The sequence below is a fragment of the Diadema setosum genome, chromosome 4, assembly GCF_964275005.1.
Source record: "Diadema setosum chromosome 4, eeDiaSeto1, whole genome shotgun sequence".
Lineage (NCBI taxonomy): Eukaryota > Metazoa > Echinodermata > Echinoidea > Diadematoida > Diadematidae > Diadema > Diadema setosum.
The window spans coordinates 26,578,446-26,597,875 of NC_092688.1; the positions used below are offsets into that span (position 1 = coordinate 26,578,446).

Consider the following 19,430-nt stretch of genomic DNA (forward strand, 5'->3'; position numbering starts at 1 on the left):
GAGAGAACAGAATTACCCGGGAGTGTGTTTAATTACCCCGAGGGTTAGTGTAATGGATGTTGTACCAGCCAGATTCCTGATGTAATAAATATTGAGAGTCTTACTCGAGGCTTGCGTGGAAGGAGGGGGAAAATGGGGCATCTCTGCACGACATTATTTTGCCTTCTCAGCGACTCTGCGTGAATTGGCGGAAAGTAGAGTTAGTGGCAGCTGCTCCACGTAAAATGGCTGATGAGATTTTCGTGCGGGCGCGCTCGATCGCACAATATTTCTGTCTGTGTTCAAGCCGCTGTATCCCGTAAGGCATTTCGAGCGTGCGCCGCACGCGCGGATGCTGTCTCCATCCGCCCGTTCTCTTTTGGTGACATTTTATTAGTTCCTCTTCAAGCAAGGTCGAGAGCTTGCAGTCTGTAAATTGATGGTGCTTTTAATGGGATGGGGGAGCAATGCACGTCGCGAGGCTGGTGCTGTCTGAGAGACACACGGCGGGGAATTGGCGGCGTCTGAGTGTTTTGGTATCACGACAGTCAGAATGATTTGGACGTCTGTTTGAAAAGAGCGAATTGTGACGGGATAGAAATTATTGCTTTCCTCACAGGAAATGGAGAAAGAGAAGAGAGTGACTAACCTTCCTGTTTTATCACTGTCATCCAGTCGGAATTGAATATATAAATAATAGTTTCGTCGATTAGTTTGGTTCATTTTTATGCATTGAATTCACCATTTTCAATTACACTTAGCATATGTTTTTACAAGGGACCGTGTACTAAACCAACCAGCCAGCGCTTGTTCTTAACTTTTAGATGAGTTTCATTTCACTACAGATACATCGATTATTATCAAGTCGATTCTGCACAGAAAAACTGCAGCACTGATTCCGCATCTCTGGGGAGCATCTCCGAAGTTGGCTTCGAGTGATTGTCTGCTTCTTCTACCTATGAAAGTTGGCCCCAGGTCCCAAGCATGGATCCTCGCATTGGCCTAATCGTCGACGGCATCATCGGGGCTTGTCGCGCTGGATGGCGACGTCTGGTAGGACATCGTGACGCCGACACGATTCCGATCATAAGCTGTGACGGTGGTCGCGACGTTGACGACCACACGGCGAGCGATGGCGTTAGCACCCAGAGGAAGAATTTCTTTCGACTGGCGCGGCTCAGCGGAACGGTGTGCGGCATCGAGTTCTGCTACGCCGCCGAAACGGCATTCGTGACTCCGGTCCTGCTCCGCATCGGCATCCCCCAGCGGTTTATGACCATGATCTGGTGCTTGAGTCCCCTGGTCGGATTCTTCGTCATGCCCCTCCTGGGGTCGGCCAGCGACAGGTGCGCGTCAAGTCTCGGGCGACGACGCCCTTTCATCTTACTCTTGTCGGCCATCATATTTGTAGGACTGCTCTTGGTTCCTAACGGATACAGATTCGGTCTAACCGTCTGTGGGCACGAATCTTCCAGCACGGAGAACTACGTGGAGGACTCAACTGGTATGACTGATTACCTAACGACCACACCCGAAGATGAAACTTCAGCCACAGAAACATCCTACTTTTATCCGGCCTATGATAACTCATCATATCAGGATGAGGCAATGACGGAAAATAATCTCAATTCGTCTTGGGAAACTACCACGTCATGGTCGGAGACCGTGCACATCGTTTCCGGGCACGCGTGTGGCGTCATTTTCACCATCATAGGCGTGGTCTTTCTGGATTTTAGTTGCGACGCTTGTCAGTCCCCCAGCCGCGCCTATCTGATCGACGTGACACACCCTTCTGACCACGCACGAGGCTTGGCTACCTTCAGTTTCATGGCTGGCTTTGGAGGAGCGGCCGGTTACCTCATCGGGGGAATTCCCTGGGGCCATGGGTCAGGGACAGCCGTGGTTGGTGCTCATGTCAGGTTAGAACACACTCACACATATTTTTGAAAATACACTCAAAATCTTGTGTTTCAAATAACTTAGCATTTGACCTTTGGTTATAAAGTACTTTATGATCTACAAAACAAATCACTGTTATCGGTGTATTCTGAATACTTTCAAGCTTTATTTTTTAAGAAATGATATTATACCTTCCCCATACTTTCTTAGATCTCTTTCACACATTCATCATTGTCGATGATGAGTAATGTGCCGAGTGATAATTTTACCAGAGTCGAGTGGCTGCAGACATTCTGATTTTGTTTATTATTTTTCTATTTTTGTTGGATTACAGCCTGGGAACACCAAAGCGTAATAATGAGAAATCTCTGAGGTCAATGCGCCCTTCCTTCTCGTAGGTTTAGTAAAACGTATTTGTTTAATTCATTCAAATTTATTCAAGACCTGTGATATGAAGTACTAACAAATGTGACCTCTAGCAGTAATATTGTCTTGCGTCATACGCTGTAATTCACAGTCACACTATCGCCGTGCAAACACAAACAGACACCAAAACACACCCAACAAACTAAATTTTACCTACAAATCACCTACAAATCACTGTCTATACCGAGTCTTGTAGCTGTCTTATTTCTCGGGGCAAATTGTAAAATAACATTGTTTTTATTTGAAAAAAAAAAATGTATATATATGAAGAGGTCGAGAGCTTCTTAATGGTGCCGTTGCTTTGGGTCTCCCCACCCCCCCCCCCCGCCCCACCCACCAAGATCGAGCAAGTCTCTGGAATATCAAATATGAGATGTTATTTATCTCTCGCACTCTACGAAGATTTGGTACTGTACGAGACTGTATTACCCTCGAAGAACAAAAGCCGCCGGTGCCCTTCAACATCTAGAGACTTGCACTTTCTCCATTATCTTCTAACTCTTTTCATCCTCTCTACATTCCCTTTGCCAAGACAACATCTGGGTTTTGATTTCTCTCTCTCTCTCTCTCTCTGCAACGCCATTTCCTCTTGTTTTCTGCTGATACTCAAGTTTAGAGTGACATGAATTTTCATGGATACTTTTTACTTGGAACGAAGTTATTCCTGCCTTGTCGTTTACAAAATAAAGAAGAAGAGAAAGTGGATTTAGGCAAGGGGTGATGGAGTGGTGTACCACCATATCATTGCCAACAGATGCCGGCAAAGTTTCAAGAACTTTAGTAATCTTTTGTAATGTATAAAACGGCGTCTATGTCATGCTCATAGCTCTCTCTCTCTCTCTCTCTCTCTCTCTCGAAGAAAAAGGAAGATCGAGTGTGTTAAGCCTCTAGCTTTCTCAAGAAGTTGAAACAGAACTCTCGTGAAGGACCATTGCCCTTAGACTGATCAGAGTGTAGAGGATTGTGATCAGAATTTGGAAAAGAGCGACATTCGTAGTCTCCTCACAAGCTGGTCACTTATTATAAGAGAAGCATGACAACTGTAGCCTTGTCTGAGAGAGACGACACGATGGATCATAAATCGATCAGGGAGGTGTCTCTCTCCCAAATCCTTGAGGAAAGAATGCATTAGGGGGAGGGTAAGGGTGTTGGTACCGACGAAAGGGGGTTACAATGGTCTCGAAAAGCGAGTCAAGTGGGATGAGGAACTGTTGATACCAGCTCTGGGCCACTTTTTCGAGAGGTTTGCAATCATTGTGGGTTGCAAAGGTAGAAGTCAATCAAGTGTAAGCATTTGCTGTAGTGGCTATACTAGTAATTATTACATCGTTTACAACAGTCGTTAACATTTCTGTAATATTAACTCCTGGGCCCTGTTTCATAAAGCTGTTCGTAAAGTTACGAACAACTTACGAGCAACTGGTGATCAGGTCTGAAGTGCTATACTTATCAGAATTTCAATAATTCAGCACAAGAACTGATCACCAATCGCTCGTAAGTCGTTCGTAACTTTACGAACAGCTTTATGTAAACACCCCCTGGTCCTCATGTTATTGCATCATTCCTTTCCCCCAACCAGGTACGTCTTTGGTTTGATAACCATTATCTTCGTAGTCGCCGTCCTCCTGACCGTCACTGCCGAGCGAGAGAAGACGCTTTCTGAGATCAATCCCATCGAGACCAAGCGACGTCGGAAGCGAGAAGGAACCTACGGAGGCATGGACGATGGCGACGAGGAGCTCGAACTCGGCGTCATCGAGCAGAAGAAGAAGAAACAGAAGAACTACGGCTCTGGAGAAACAGAGATCATCAGCAACTCGGCTCCGTCTCCTGCAGGGCCAGAGGGAGTGACGACAGGACCGGAAACGGGTAGCTCGCATCCGGGAGCAGGTGGTGACGGAGTGCCGAATGGAATAAACGGTACGAAAAAGGCAGCGATGAAAGGTGAGGGTGGAGACGACGAAAGCGACGGGAAAATGCTCGGGATGTACCAGAGCCTTCCCGGCGACTCCACTCAGATGGAGAGCGTGGAGGAACCCAAGGAGACTGCTACCATGGGAACCTACCTCCTCTCCATCGTCTTCATGCCTCCGTCTCTACGCATCCTGTGCTTCACCCATCTCATGGGCTGGATGTCCCTGCTCTGCTACTCCCTCTACTTTACGGACTTCATGGGACAGGAGGTGTACGGTGGTAACCCCATCGCGCCCCCGGGTTCAGAGGCCCGGCGAGTGTATTCCGACGGGGTCAGGCTGGGATCCTACGCTATGGCGCTTTACTCTATCACATGTTCTATATGCTCTCTCTTCACGGAGACACTCATCAGCAAATTAGGTAAGAAAATTTCCGCCTAATGTTTTATTGTATCACATATGACCCACTGCCTACGGAAACCTGGGCCCTGTTTCACCCCTCTTGAAACTATATCGATCCAAGCAATGAACCCACAGTTAGGACAGATTCAGATCGGATCTAGTTGATGTGAAGGATACATACCCATTCAAGAGATATTCTAAAATGTTCCGAGGTGGGTGCGAGATATTGTTTCCCAAATGGCGTAGTGAAACAGTTCCTTATTTCTGAGGACTGATTGATCCCAAAATTTTTCCTAAGGTCAGGTGCATTGAACGTAGAATTGATTTTTTTTTTTTTTTAGCTTAGTGAAACAGTCCCTGGCGTGTCCAGTACAAAGGTGTTCAAGATATATTCTAGAATGTTAGAAGGTGGTAGTTGTCCAGTACAAGTGTAAGGAAAAGGTTTAGGGATCTAATACTGTGAATAGAAAAAAGTTGTACTCTTGTCCTGCCTCCACCGCGGTACGTGATGGCACAGTCTCAAGACCGGTATCTTCGATTTGATAAAGAGCACATTTAAATCAACAGGGCGAACAAAAGCAAAACATATGTTAAATTGATAGAGGGAGCTGGAGGAGGCTTACTGCATCAGTGATCGCCAACGGGCAGTGACGTCCATGGCAGAACACAGAGAGAGAGAGAGGTTAAATTGAAACCTCGGCCAAAAGGGTCACTCAAGTCATAGAAAAGTTCAGAGATCCTCTAAAACAAAATCCTGGATCGTGATCCAGATCACCCATTTCTGTTACCACAGGGAACTTATCCTGAAAATTTCGTAAAATCCATTCACTTGTGTAAAATTGCTTACAATCAAACAAACAAAACAAACGTCGGTAAGCGCATAACCTCTATGGAGGATGTAAAAATAACATGAAAAGTATGTCTATTGGAGCTTCAGTGTATATTCAGTGATGGTGACACTTCTGTCACGTGACTTAAGCGCTTGTGAGATATCTGTATATTGTTGAATGGATGATTTACACAATACGCCATGTTCACGTGGTTGTTGTTTTGTACCTATTTGTTTTAGCGTGGTTCACTTTCAGTTGTCCAACTTCCATCAAGTGTTCGCTCTACTTAAGCTCTTTTTTTTTTTTTCACAGCTCCCATGTAATGTACCTCTCCCTTCGGGGTGAACTCGCTACTCAGACGATATTTTAAAGACCGTTTTTTTTTCACAGCTCCCATGTAATGTACCTCTCCCTTCGGGGTGAACTCGCTACTCAGACGATATTTTAAAGACCGTTCTATCACTGACATATAGTCCTCGAAGTCACATATGTCAAGACACGCAAAATAACTGCAGTATGATTTAAACACCCCATCTGCCCTGCCCCCCCCCCCCCCACCGAAAATCTCCAATCACTTAACATGTGCACTGGCAAGATGCTATTTTGGAACAATAGTCGAAACATGATATCATCCGCCGTTGCCATGGTAACTCCTCACCGAGAGAGGAGTGACGTAAATTTGCAGTGGAATGGCAGAAGTCGCGCGAAACGCTCTTTCCTCACTAACAATCGGCTCGCGCCCCTATTTTTTCTGTGCTAATTTACCCTCTTCGGGGGAAATTTATGCGCCTAATCTCCCTGGTGACGCACTGTCACTTTTTTCCCCAGCTTTTAACTAATAACATGCAGCGGCCGGCATCAGGGTTCACAAGTTGATAAACCGGGAATGAATGGCTAATTAGTCTGTATGGCGTGGTTCATCTAGTAGCAATGAATTGGGCCGAATTTGTGACGAGGATTTGGCGTGTATATGGGGAGATCCACTCTTTTAGATTGAACGTCCAGTGTTCCCAGTTGCTTCCAAACCACGCCTCGATGCTTCAGAGCGCACGGGGGTCGTTCAAACGCGCACATAGTATGCGTTGTCATCACAACGGTTGTCATTAGCACTCGGATTCGCTCCGTCTATACGAAAAGTCGTCGCTTCCACACAGTGGAGGCATGATACGAACCTTGACCTGGGTATGATTGATCATGAAATTTTACCCTCGAGGCAATGCATGATCTCTTTCAGTGAATCAGCACAGACTGTGGAGATAATTATTAAGAAACCATCTCAAAATATAATATATCTGTTTGAAGAACAAAGACGCTATTGCAATTGCAGTGTGTACTTAGAGGAAATCTCCGGATGATTTTCAGACTTTTACATTTGAACAACTATATAAATTATTTATACTGAGCATAGGGTTTCAAAGTCTATAGTGACTGGGATGAGGAATAAGAATGTTTTCAAAATTTACAACAAATTGCAATGACCAATAAGGATGATGACATGGCAGCCCCACCATAAGAATGAATAAATTGGGGCTCACGGAAGCAGACAAAAGAAGAACGGCATGCATAGATTCTACACATAGGTGAACTTGTTAAGCAAGCGGTGTTGCAACTGAATTACACTGCTACATTTATGAAATATGTGGGGCTCCTACGTAATCAACATTGTTCAATGTATTTGTTTGAGATTTTTCAGAGTATTGGCTTCTCTGCTCAAGAACCACAATAGATTCCACTAATGGCTACTAGTAAAGTATGGAGCTGTCGATTTACGTATACTACATGATGTGAAATTATGAAAATCGTCTGGAATGCCCATTTAAATGCCGTTCATGGCTGTTTAAGCGTCATTATTCATGCTTGTTCACAGTCGACCATTCAAGCAAACAGGAAGACCTCCTCTCTCTCTCCCACCGAGTTATACTGTGAAAGTCACGCGTACATATGTAATATGTACCGACAGACAAGCACACACTCATTCAGCTCTACGAAAATTTAGACAAGCATGATTATTGTAACCAATATGCAAACCTGGTCAATATTTGCTTTGCCTTATTTGCCTTGATAGATTGCAAACTATGTTAGAATGTTTGTTTCTGCTTTTAAACGCTGCTTTTTAAAGTTGTAGGAGATTTATATACCAAATGGCGCACTCATTACTTATAACGATAATGGCTTTCATGATTTCATGTGATGAATCAACAACTGTGTAAAGGTCAGATCCTCAAGCCGCAGTTGAATTGAACGTGCGCGGGACGTCATTTACAACTATTAACCCTTTCTGTGCCACACATTAGTCAATTATGTGCACAAATTTCACACACATCCCTATGGACAGGAAGCTAGCGTGGCGCGCTAAGGATTATAACTGTTATATTTTTATGTTCGAGTGATATCATTTAATTCATTTTGATAGTGAGGCAGTTATCTCCAGGTGACTTCTTTCATATCTTTTACCCTTCCATATCTAATGGGTGAAAGATAACATGGCGTGTTTGAAACATATTAATTCAATCAGTTTGTTCTCCTCCTGGCTCTTTTTTTTTTTTGAAAGACGGGAGGAAACTATACACATTCAAAGTAAGGAAGACCAGAATTAAGAAATCAAATATCATCTCTCGCTGTGTTTTATTCATGCTACCCCCTCCCCCCCCCCTCTCTCTCTCTCTCTCCTTGTACCAAAAAAAAAAGGCAAAAACTTGTCACTTTTCAGTTAGTGGTTATTCTACGACAACTTTTTAATAATGCTACATTAAGCGGTTACACAGTATACAAGAATAAAAGTGAAACTTTGTAACACTGATACCTTGTACTGAGTATGCAATACTGCAGTGATCAGTATGAAGTAAACACTCTTGATTTCTTTCGCATACAGAAGAGCATAGACCCGTCCAAGATGACAAGAGACGATTTTATTAGTAAATTCTTGGCTGACAAGTTATTTTCAAAACCGCAGCTTTTTCTAAGTTTTTTTTTTTCTATTATATTGTTCCACGTTTCTAACCATCTAAGCTCTATAACAGTCCTCAATGATCCTCTTCATGATATCGAAAATATGTGAAAGTTGCGGCTGGGGAAAATATCTTAGTTAGATATGAACATGCACAGAGAGAAATATGCGTGTATGTGTGTCTGCGTTTGCGTGTGTACGTGTTTGAAAGATTTTTGACAATACGCAGGAGAAAAAAAAAGAATTCATCTATTTTGTTTTACATTATTAAATTGATGATATATGTTATATTCATCATATATCAAGAATATTTATTTGCACATTCGTTCTAACAGTTTCGAATTACAGGTTACAGAGCAGTAGAATGACAATCATTGTATTACCATCACGTACGATTGTATCCAAACTGTCTCAAACGTGACTACTATTTCCAGACAGAACAAACTTCGATATCTCGCACACGCGGATACTCGGAAGAGAGAGAAAGTGCAATATTTCTATCTGCCTGTCGGGCTGTCAGCCGCAGGGAAAAAGTGCAATTATGTTGCGCCCCAGATGACATGGGAGCGTCATGTCAGCTATCCAGAAAGCCCTTACAGTGTACTTTCAGGCCAACGGACATGTCATTGGGAGATGAGCCGAAGCGATATCTACGACGGTTGGCACCAGGTCAATTCTTTGTTGTATAAGATGGAGATATCTAGTCATTATATTGACTTATTAAGCCAGGTAGTCTCTGGATATACAATGTTAGCAAAGCTCTCCCTGTCAGTATTATTGTCGTTATCATTTGCAGGTACTCATTAATACATCTGGTTCAAGCGAGAGACATTGTGGGAAAACACTAGTCAATTGCTGTATTGCAGGGTTCCAATCAAAGATATCTTGTTAAGAATATCAAAGCATTACCATCTATACCCCTGTGCTAACGACTTTATGATAAGGAAAAGATTTTCTTGTAAGAATTTCTTGCAAGTATCGTCCCTTTTTATCATCACTATCCAAAAGGCCATGTGTGTACTTTTTTGCGTCATCAAATCATATATTTTGATGAAAATAATGACGATAAGGAAGATGATGATGATGACGATGATGATAACACTTAGCATTTCCTTTGGTTGGGATTTTTTGCAAGTATCGTTCTTTTTTATCATCACTATCCCAAAAGCAATACGTGTACTTTTTGCAACAAAATTCCTGATTATAATGATGATGATGATGATGATGATGATGATGATGATGATGAGGCGATGATGAGGCGATGATGACGATGATGATGATGATGATGATATCAATACTATTATAATGATAGTATGGGGTCCTCCCTCGGTGAAGAATGATCATGTATAATATGCTATAGTTGCTGTCAGCTCGGGTGGAGCAACATCATATATATTTTTTCTAACTGGACTTGATGACAAGTATTATTAAAACAGTATTGTCAATAACGATTCGCATGTCTGTGGTGAATATAAAATGTAATTACTTGATATCTATCAAGGTTTGGTAAAATGACGTTTATAGAAAAAGGGAGAGAAAGAAGGAAGTGAAAATAGAGAAAGCAGGGAAATAAACAAACATACAGACCGCGGGGAAGAACGATATTGAAAGGGTGGTGAAAGACAGACGGACAGATCGATAAGTAGAATGCCATTTAGGGGAAGATAGTATCGTTCGACATTAAGTCAGAAGGAGCATGAGGAGTGACCGATCGGCAAATCAAATGACAACATCGTAAATCACAAAGCACCATCTCCCCGATCGCATCAATCTTAGGACGCATAAGCTTCTTTTCTCATAATCGACCTCCCTCTTCCTCCCCATCCCCCCCCCCACCCTCCCATCCTCCCTTTGCTCCCTGTGCGATGCTGATCTTCAGTTGGGATGGATAGAGTGGGGATGACATTCTAGACATATTAACATCCTGTTGTAAAACTCCTCTTTCATTTGCTCTCCGGTGGGGATGGGTAAAAAGGGATCCGGAGATAGGGGATGAGAGAGCGAAAGAGAGACAGAAGGGGTAGGGAGGAGGAGGGAGAGAGGAAGGAGATATACTGTGACGGGGAGAACGACAAGCACAATGATACCATCTGTATTGAGATGGTATCATATGATTTAACGTCCGAACCACTGGCTAATGAAAAGACGTCCGATATGTCATCCTGGAGCAGTTTCCATGGCATTAATCTCCGGCAGCCAAATTATCCTCTCTCTCTCATAGTTTTCTCATCCACTAAGCCCCACGCTATCCTCCTCCATGCTTCCGTGTAGTCACGTGCAGAGTATCATTATATAGATGGACGGATTTAAAAAGAATGTAAAACATGAAAATAAAACCACTTTTATTGAAAACTCCTTTCTCATTCGGTTCTGGGGTTTGGGTTGGATGAGATGATGCCGAGCTTAAGAACAAGTCGTCAGACTGATCGACATTCAGACAGACAGATAGATAAGACATACGGACCGACCAGGAAATAATACAGATGCCATCTGTATTGATATGACATCGTAAATGATCTAATTCAAGGCCACATTCAGTAGCCGATTTGATGATCATGATCAGGATGACGTTGTGGTCCCTGAACTTCGGTGGAAATCAGTCTCCATCAGCGGGAGGACAGTTTCTCATGATCGCCTCACTCACCCCTCACCAATTCCTGCATCTCTGAAAATGTCACTTTGGAATGGAGAGGGAGAGGGAGCAAGATGATGTATTAACGTCTCATTGAGGAAACCACCAACTCATCTCACTCTCCGTCCGGACTAGGTAATATGGCGCCCGGAAAAAGGAAGAGGACCCCACGTAGATAGACAGACAAAAATAGACATACATACATACATTATACACACACATACATAGATAGATACATATATACATATACACACACTTCCACACATGCATACGCACATACGCACATGATACATGTATGCATACAGACTGACATTCACACACACAGACAGACAGACAGACAGACAGACAGACAGACAGAGATATTGAGGGATCAGGAAAAAACAACAACACACAGATGCCACCTGCACGCATATCACGGCACATAAATTCAAAGCAAGGACCAGCGAACAGACAGCTGACCAAAATAATGGATGACGTCAAATCTCATCCTTGTGTCTGTTCCAATGGCATTAATGTCAGTCGACGTTTAAGTACAGCCTTCTAAGACCGCCTCACCCTATCCATGCTATCCTATCCCATCATTCATGTCATTCCTGCATGCATAAGCGTGCTAAGTTGGTTTGGATGTTGAAGAAGAGGACTTCTTCACACCTCTATTCTCTCAATTTGGCTCCTGGTCGCTGTTTCATGAAATAGCGCCCTTTAAGAGAAGAGAACAACAGGCAGACAGACAAAGACAGACAGACAGACAGACAGACGGATGGACGGAGAGATCAGAAAAACGCAGAAGCCACCTGTATGGAGATCAGAATGCATGACTGGAGGCAAGGGTCAGTCGCCATTCAGCAGATAATAATAATAATAATAATAATAATAATAATAATAATAATAATAATAATAATAATAATAATAATATTAATAATAATAATAATAATAATAATAATAATAATAATAATGATAATAATAATACTAATAATGATAAGGTCTTATTTATCCAGGGTAGCCTCTTCAGTGTTGCCACTGCTCTACCAGAGGGCCCTGCAATTATTACTACCCCAGCGTTGCCAGGTACCCATTTATACACCTGGGTCGAGAGGGACACTGTGGGTAAAAACACCTTGTCCAAGGACGTAAGCACTGGGCGGAATTCGAACTCGGGTCCTCCGATTGGGAGTCGAGAGTCTTATCCACTATGCCACAGCGCCCCTACAGATCATAGAGATCATATTTATGCCACAGACCCCCCCCCCCCCCCCCCCCCGCAGATCATAGGGACGACGTCTTGTATCTTCCCTGGTGTATTCCATCCCATAAGTTTCAGTCAGTCTTACAATATCCCACTTTCTGCGTGCAGTGTCTGCTCAGACACTTATTTTTATGCTATATGATTTATAATTTATGTTATATGATGTTCTGAGTCATGACAGTTCGTTGCTTGTTTGTCGAAGTGCTTTGGTGTTATGATAGAAATAGTGAGAGGTATATTTGTTTCGATTAATATTGTATAGGTTTTCCCGGCCAATTTCGCACTTTTGTCAGTCCATTTGATAAAACGTTCATTTTTAGCGAAAATCCTCGTCACTGCACATTCTGTCATTCAAAATTGCAACTTGTTCGCTCAATTTAGCATTTCGGTCAATAAAATTCGCACATGTGCCTTTCGAATTCGTAAAACGGGCATTCAAATTGGCACGTGCTCTTCAGTCATTCAATATGAATATATAGATGAACATAACGCTATAACGTCTCTCGAGAAGGAAACTTACCACCTCACGTCGCTCTTGGTTCAGATTGGTCAAAATGGCGCCCCGGATTAGAAGAAGAAGAGAGACGAAAAGAAAAAACAAAACAAAATAGACACACAGACAGGACCATCAGACAAACGGACTGAGAGGGGGAAGGGTTACAACAGACAGACAGACAGACAGACAGATAGACAGACAGATCGGGGTCCCGTTTCATAAAACCTTTTATTAGTAACAACTACTATACAACATTTCTGTGACAAATTTGTTCTCAGCCAATCAGATGCAAGGATTTCAGTAGCTTATAACAAATGCAGTAACTTGTTACTGTAACAGGTTTTATGAAACGGGACCCAGGAGAAGAAGCCATCTTTATGTATATCATTATTGTATGATTTTATGGCCAGAGCCAGAAGCCGATTAGTTAGTGAAAGAGTACGACGCCGTGGTACACCAACCCCGATGGACTACTTGTTCCATCGCATCAATTTTAGTCCGTCGGAGTAACGTCTTTCATGATCACCTCACTCCACAGTATCCGCTTCCTGCATTAAGGCCAAGTAGCACTTTGGACTGGAGGAAGATGAAGAGAGGTATCAACATCCTCTTGTGGAAACCACATCTCGTTTACGATCCCTTGGGATTGGATTAGAAAAAAGGGGGGCAAGAGAAACAGCTAAAATATAAGAGAGAGAAGGATAGGAGGTCCAGACAGATACACGTACATTACTTGCCAGTGAGAAACATACAAGCAACAAGGAACGAAGTGGTATAGGAACAAGCGGTGGAAATGAAAGGAAAATGGGATATGAGATAGATAGATAGATAGATAGATAGATAGATAGATAGATAGATAGATAGATAGATAGAAAGATAGATAGAAAGAAAGATAGACAGATAGATAGATAGATAGATAGATAGATAAATAGATAAATAAATAGATAGATAGATAGATAGATAGATAGATAGATAGATAGATAGATAGATAGATAGATGAAGGAGAGATAGAGAGAGGGGGAGAGAGAGGTGACAAAAGTAAAGAAACAATTGAATACCAATGATCTGATCAAGACCATTGAATCTCCTAAATCATCTAGTGTTTACGTGATCATCTTTGTCTAGGCTTTAATTCCAGATGTAAGACTATAGACTTCTATGAGAAGACAGTAAAAACCAGCAGCACTGGTATCCCTCCTTCTGGAGTCAGACCTTGGTCAGAGCTTTACGTCTGTTTCAATATGCAACTCACGAGCACGACAATTATGCGCGGGTCTACTTCAGCCAAAGTGAGAGTAGACTATCGACAACGCACTGTTTGCGCACTCGCACGGAGGGGGAATATGAATATGTTCTTTTCAAGAGGAATATATGAGAATATATTTCTACGATATGTTTGGTCGATATACACCATTGATATTTACCCGTTCTCTCTCATTTAAGTTTCCATAGTCCATTCTCAAAATTCATGCCGTTGAATTCTGCATTTATCTCTATCTCAGTTTAGGTGTACATAACACGTGATCCATTAGTCTTTTATTGAGTGATTCAACAAAAAATCAAAACATTCAACTACATGGAGAGCTAAGTTCCTCGATCTCTTTGTATTTTGAAAGACAGATTTCTTAATGCATATCAAGTCATGTGTCATCCCAAGTCAGGAAGTATTTAAATGGTTTTCAAAATATCACATTTCACGTTCGTAGTAAAGAAGGAATTTAATTATGAAATATTACCAATATATAAGACAAAAAGAGGGACACAAATTGAAGAAAACTCATATCTCAATCTTCACCCCTCTGCTTAATAGTCTCTTGCTTTCATTTGATACATTAAGACAGCCATAAAGAAATAACTGACTGACAGTCAACATAATGGGTGTAACAATTTAGTGATCTGCTCTCATTCAGTGTAATTTCTGCAAAATCGTTACAGATCAAAAATCCTGTAACAGAGTTGCACAATATTCACATGAAGGTATATTTATTTCCTGCATTCGTTAATTATTGTTCAATATCACTTTTTTTTCCAGTGACTCCTTCAAAGAGGATATAACTGTGCTGCCTCTATACACTGTAAAAAGAGCAGTGTTAGATTTAACGCCATGGGTGTTAAATCTGACACCGATCAAGTGTCAATAGAGGACCACACCCACAGGTGTAGAAAGTACGTTTTGATCATAGTGTTGAAAAGTGTTCACCTGGCCCTTCCTGGTGTTAATTTGACACTGTCGACTGTAGCTGGTGATATTTTGACAATGCGCTGGTGTTAATTCAACAATGACACTACTTGGTGTTGATTTGATATTGCTTGTGTTAATGCCGATGGTATAACACCAGTCCAGCTTCAATAGGAGACCACACCAACTGGTGTTACTGTGGTGTAAATGTGTTTACAATTTTTTTTTTTCAAAAATCAAATACTTTATCGGAAAGTTCTTGTTCGTCTTATTGTAGTTCAAAATCCACACGAAAAACAGTACTGCAACCAATTACCTATCTAGAAATCAGTTTTATATTTTTAACACCACAAATGAACACCAGAAGATTAACACCAGCTCGGTGTTTCATATTTAACACCCGATTTTTTTTTTTTTTTTTTTGGAAGAACATACTCTATATCCTCACTGGGATGTAAATTTAATCCGGCAAACACCATTGTACCGCATACGTGAGACCATAGATACGTTAACAGTGAAGGCAGACACAAACAAGAATAATGAAAGGAATAATATTCTCGAAAAGCTTCTAGAAAAAACATTAGGCATGCTGTACTGGATATCTTAACCAGAATCCCTTCTTATCTAAGACAAATCTCCTTCCATCGGAAAAAATATTTTTCTCTCCGACCAATCCAAAGTGCTTTACGATCATGACTTTTATTTTTGTCCATATATCCATAATACCAAAATAATCATGCCGTCCGTCCCATTTTCAGAAGATCTCAATTTGCTGATCCATTCTCCAATCTGAAATGCATTAGCGGCTCTAGGAGGGATGCGAGTGGTGGGCTCTCTCCGTTCTATTCATCCCGGGTGATGTTCCTTATACTTGATACTCAATAACATGCGTGCTGGATCTCCGATGAGAGCTTTCCCAATACGCACAGTGCCCTATCCGGAGATTGCCGTTTGCATCACAATAGCCCCTGATTCTGCATGCGCTGGTGTTTAGAGCAAATTATTTTATGACTCCCCTCCCCCCCCCCCCAAAAAAAAAAAAAAAAAAAAAAATATATATATATATATATATATATATATATATATATATATATATATATTGAGGCATTCAGAAAGGTTTCGTGGTATTTTTATTTGATATCATCTTCTGTTATTTATCTCAGATTTTCTCAATTCCTACTGAAGAAAGTGGTTTGCTGTGGATGCAAATCTACAGAGATGTGTCATACCGCGGAGGTAACGGATTCACTATTGCAGATATTTAAATCTTCAGATCTTTTGTGTAGCCAGAAGCATACGTTCATTCGATGATGTAACTTTCTTTCCACATTGATTGGGGAAAAGTAAAAAAAAAAAAGAAGCAAAAACAAAACAACAACAAACCCCCCCCCAAAAAAAAAAAAAAAAAATATGTTCACTCGATTATTTTTTTTCCACATAAATTGGGGAAACGTTGCGTCCCTGTAGACACTGTGGCTGAGTACTCAGCAAAGACACTTTAAGACCATACAAAGAATGAGGAACACGGGACGTTCGACTAGGGTATTTCGTTTCATGCACTTTTCCAATGTATTTCGAAAGCACACTGAAATCGTTCAGATTCTTTTAGGAACTGTCGAGACTGCACTGGTAGTATATCTCTACAGCGGTCACGTTTAGTTGATCAGATATGAAAATAGCCATTCACTAGGACATCCTAGCTTTAGAATATCGTTCTCTTTCTCTTCGCATTCATCATTTCTACTTTGGCACTCACTTTGACAGTGGAAAATGTGAGTATCACCTGTTCTTTTGGACGCCTTCAGTTGCCATTCAATGCACATTTTGTAAATTAAGAAATAGACACCACACCATTACCGTGATAGCATCGACCGATACATGAGCGCAACGAAAAATCTGAAAGCACCAAATCCTACATAAAAGTCGAGCTCCATATCAAATTGCTGTCAAACATTTCATTTGTCAAGCTTAGATGTCAGCCAAGCTTCTTTACTCAGGTCAAAGCCCTAGTAAAATTAGAAAAGCCATCAGCAATGATATGGTCACGTTTCTTTTCTTTTTTTTTTCTTCAAATTTGCTGAACTTTATCATTCATTTTGCTGGTTTGTTTGTTTGTTTGTTTCAGAAGGATTGGACGCGCGTTACATTTTATAGGTTTACAGATTGAATTCACGTCCAGAAGAAATTCTGCCAAACTCTGTACAGGCATCATCTGTTGGAAACGCAATAAGCGATTTTTCTATTGCGTTTGTATAGGGCAGGTTTAGATATACATGTATCTGCAATTATAATAATAATAATAATTATTATTATTATTATTATTATTATTATTATTATTATTATTATTATTATTATTATTATTGTTATTATTATTATTATTATTATTATTGTTGTTATTATTATTATTATTATTATTATTATTATTATTATTATTATTATTATTATTGTTGTTATCATTTGCTAGTGTGAAGTTATTTATGTCAGCAGATTTTTTTTTCTCAGAAAATCTAAAATGTGTTAGAAATGACATGATTATACATTTCATTTTTTTTTTCCTCTGGAAATGTCTCTCCATCACCTCACTAATCTGAAGCTTTAAAGTCCATTTTTACTGAACGTCGTGGATGGGGTGGAACAAAAATAGGCTCCATTGCTGTAGCTATAAATATGACAGCTTCACATCCACGGTAGGTCAAGAATTGACGTTTACATGATAACGCTTATGATGTAATAAGCACGTTTTTAGTGGTCGGGTACAAAATGGAAACTCATAAAATCAAAGGAAACATGCAGAGTTCTTATAAACAGTATGTTCTAATGGTAAACTATGACACCTGCAAAATAATGTATGCTTCTGATTACATGACTTGTGATATAACGACTCAGCAATCCAGAATTGTAAGAGGTCTCCTACTTCATGTTTGGGTGAATAGGTCCGGACTACACTGACAGACGCTAGATATCTTGTAATATCATCGCATGCAAAATTTGGATTCATAAAAGGGCGAAATGATGACACGAGAAAATTGTGATTCTTTCCCACAGTAAAGTTGGTGTAAGCAGACAGCCATCCGAATCACGTATACTCAATCACACTGAGCGAGGACAAAAAAAAAAAAAATAAAAAAAAGGAGGGAAAAACGAACGGAAACACTTTGTCCATTGAGGCAGGACATAAAGCAATATATTTGCGTCGCTTTCACAGACACTGACACCTCATCGAGACGCAGCCGTTAATATCGACTGCAGAGATGATACTCAACGGCGTCCAGAATGTCCAGTATAAAAAGAGTCCGAATAATGAAAAGAATGGAGCATGGGAGATATAGAGTGAGAGAGGGTGATGGAAAGAGAGAGGAAGAGAGGGCAAGATAGCAGAAGAAGGGTCTCACAGACAAAAATTACTTTGAAGACTTCGAAGGTGCACCAGAATTCACTATTATACGTCATGAGGTCGATCCACGTCTTGCCCGTCTCCCGTTCCCATGGAAACAAAATGACATTTTCCGACATACCCTCCTCGACGGACAGCGGCCGCGGATGGAGGATGTTCAGATGTAGGAATGCTGTTGAACTTTACGTTAAGTCTTATAAAGACTTCTACAATTTGAGCTATTCTGTCCATTTGATTACACGGACTTAAGATTTGTATTTCCATAACATTCTGATAGACAGTGGCGTAACTACGGGGGGGCATGGGGGGGCACGTGCCCCCCCAATCCGCTTGTAAAAAAAAAAAAAAAAAAAAAAAGAAGAAAAAAAGAAGAAAAAAAGAAAAAAAAAAAGAAGAAAAAAAGAAGAAAAAAAGAAAAAAAAAACCTACCAAAATGGTAATTCAAGGGTTAGTAAACTGCTTTTGAAATCGACATGAAAGGATGATCAAGAAAAAAGATATTTTTCTAAGATTTCTTTTAACCATATAATTAAAGAGGTATTATAGTGAAACATTGTTCAAAAAGCCCGGAGACGACAAAAGATTGTGATTCAGTGTGATTCCTGGTTGGCATTTTGAATACAAGCAGGATGTGCGCAGTGTACTCAGAACATCGGAATGGCAAAAAGAGTCGCTGCAATGTTGCGCAATGTGATGTTTGATAGGTTGTACACATTTGCTATCAAAGCTTGATCATTGATTTTGCAGTGTTGCTTTTCATACTAGTCTATATTAAAATGCCTTGCATTGCCAATAATAAGACTTGACCTTGGCTATTTCCTAACTTTTCCATCTATATGAAACACACACACTCACAAACACAAAAAAATTAGGGGATGCTCTATACAAAGTGCAGATTTTGGACATCCTTCTCCCGCTTGGTCACTTCGACGCCCCCTCGCTGGTCATACCTCCCCCAATCATAAACATGAACCGACACCCTTGACTACCAGTGGCGGATCCAGGGGGCGCACCGGGCGCCCCCTCCCTCCAAAGCGAAAAAATATATAAGCTACAAACGACAGTTTTTGGACTGTGTTAATGTCAA

At 40.9% G+C, this 19,430-nt stretch overlaps 1 protein-coding gene across 1 annotated transcript in view; it reads left to right on the forward strand.

Annotated features, from left to right (window-relative positions):
* The first annotated feature begins 612 nt into the window (after positions 1-612).
* Positions 613-19,430, forward strand: part of LOC140227059 (membrane-associated transporter protein-like) — a 42,229-nt gene continuing 23,411 nt past the window's right edge. The window contains exons 1-2 of the mRNA XM_072307492.1: positions 613-1,898; positions 3,884-4,638. Of these exons, the coding sequence (XP_072163593.1) occupies positions 964-1,898; positions 3,884-4,638 (1,690 nt within the window). The 5' untranslated portion in view covers positions 613-963. The remainder of the gene's footprint in view (positions 1,899-3,883; positions 4,639-19,430) is intronic.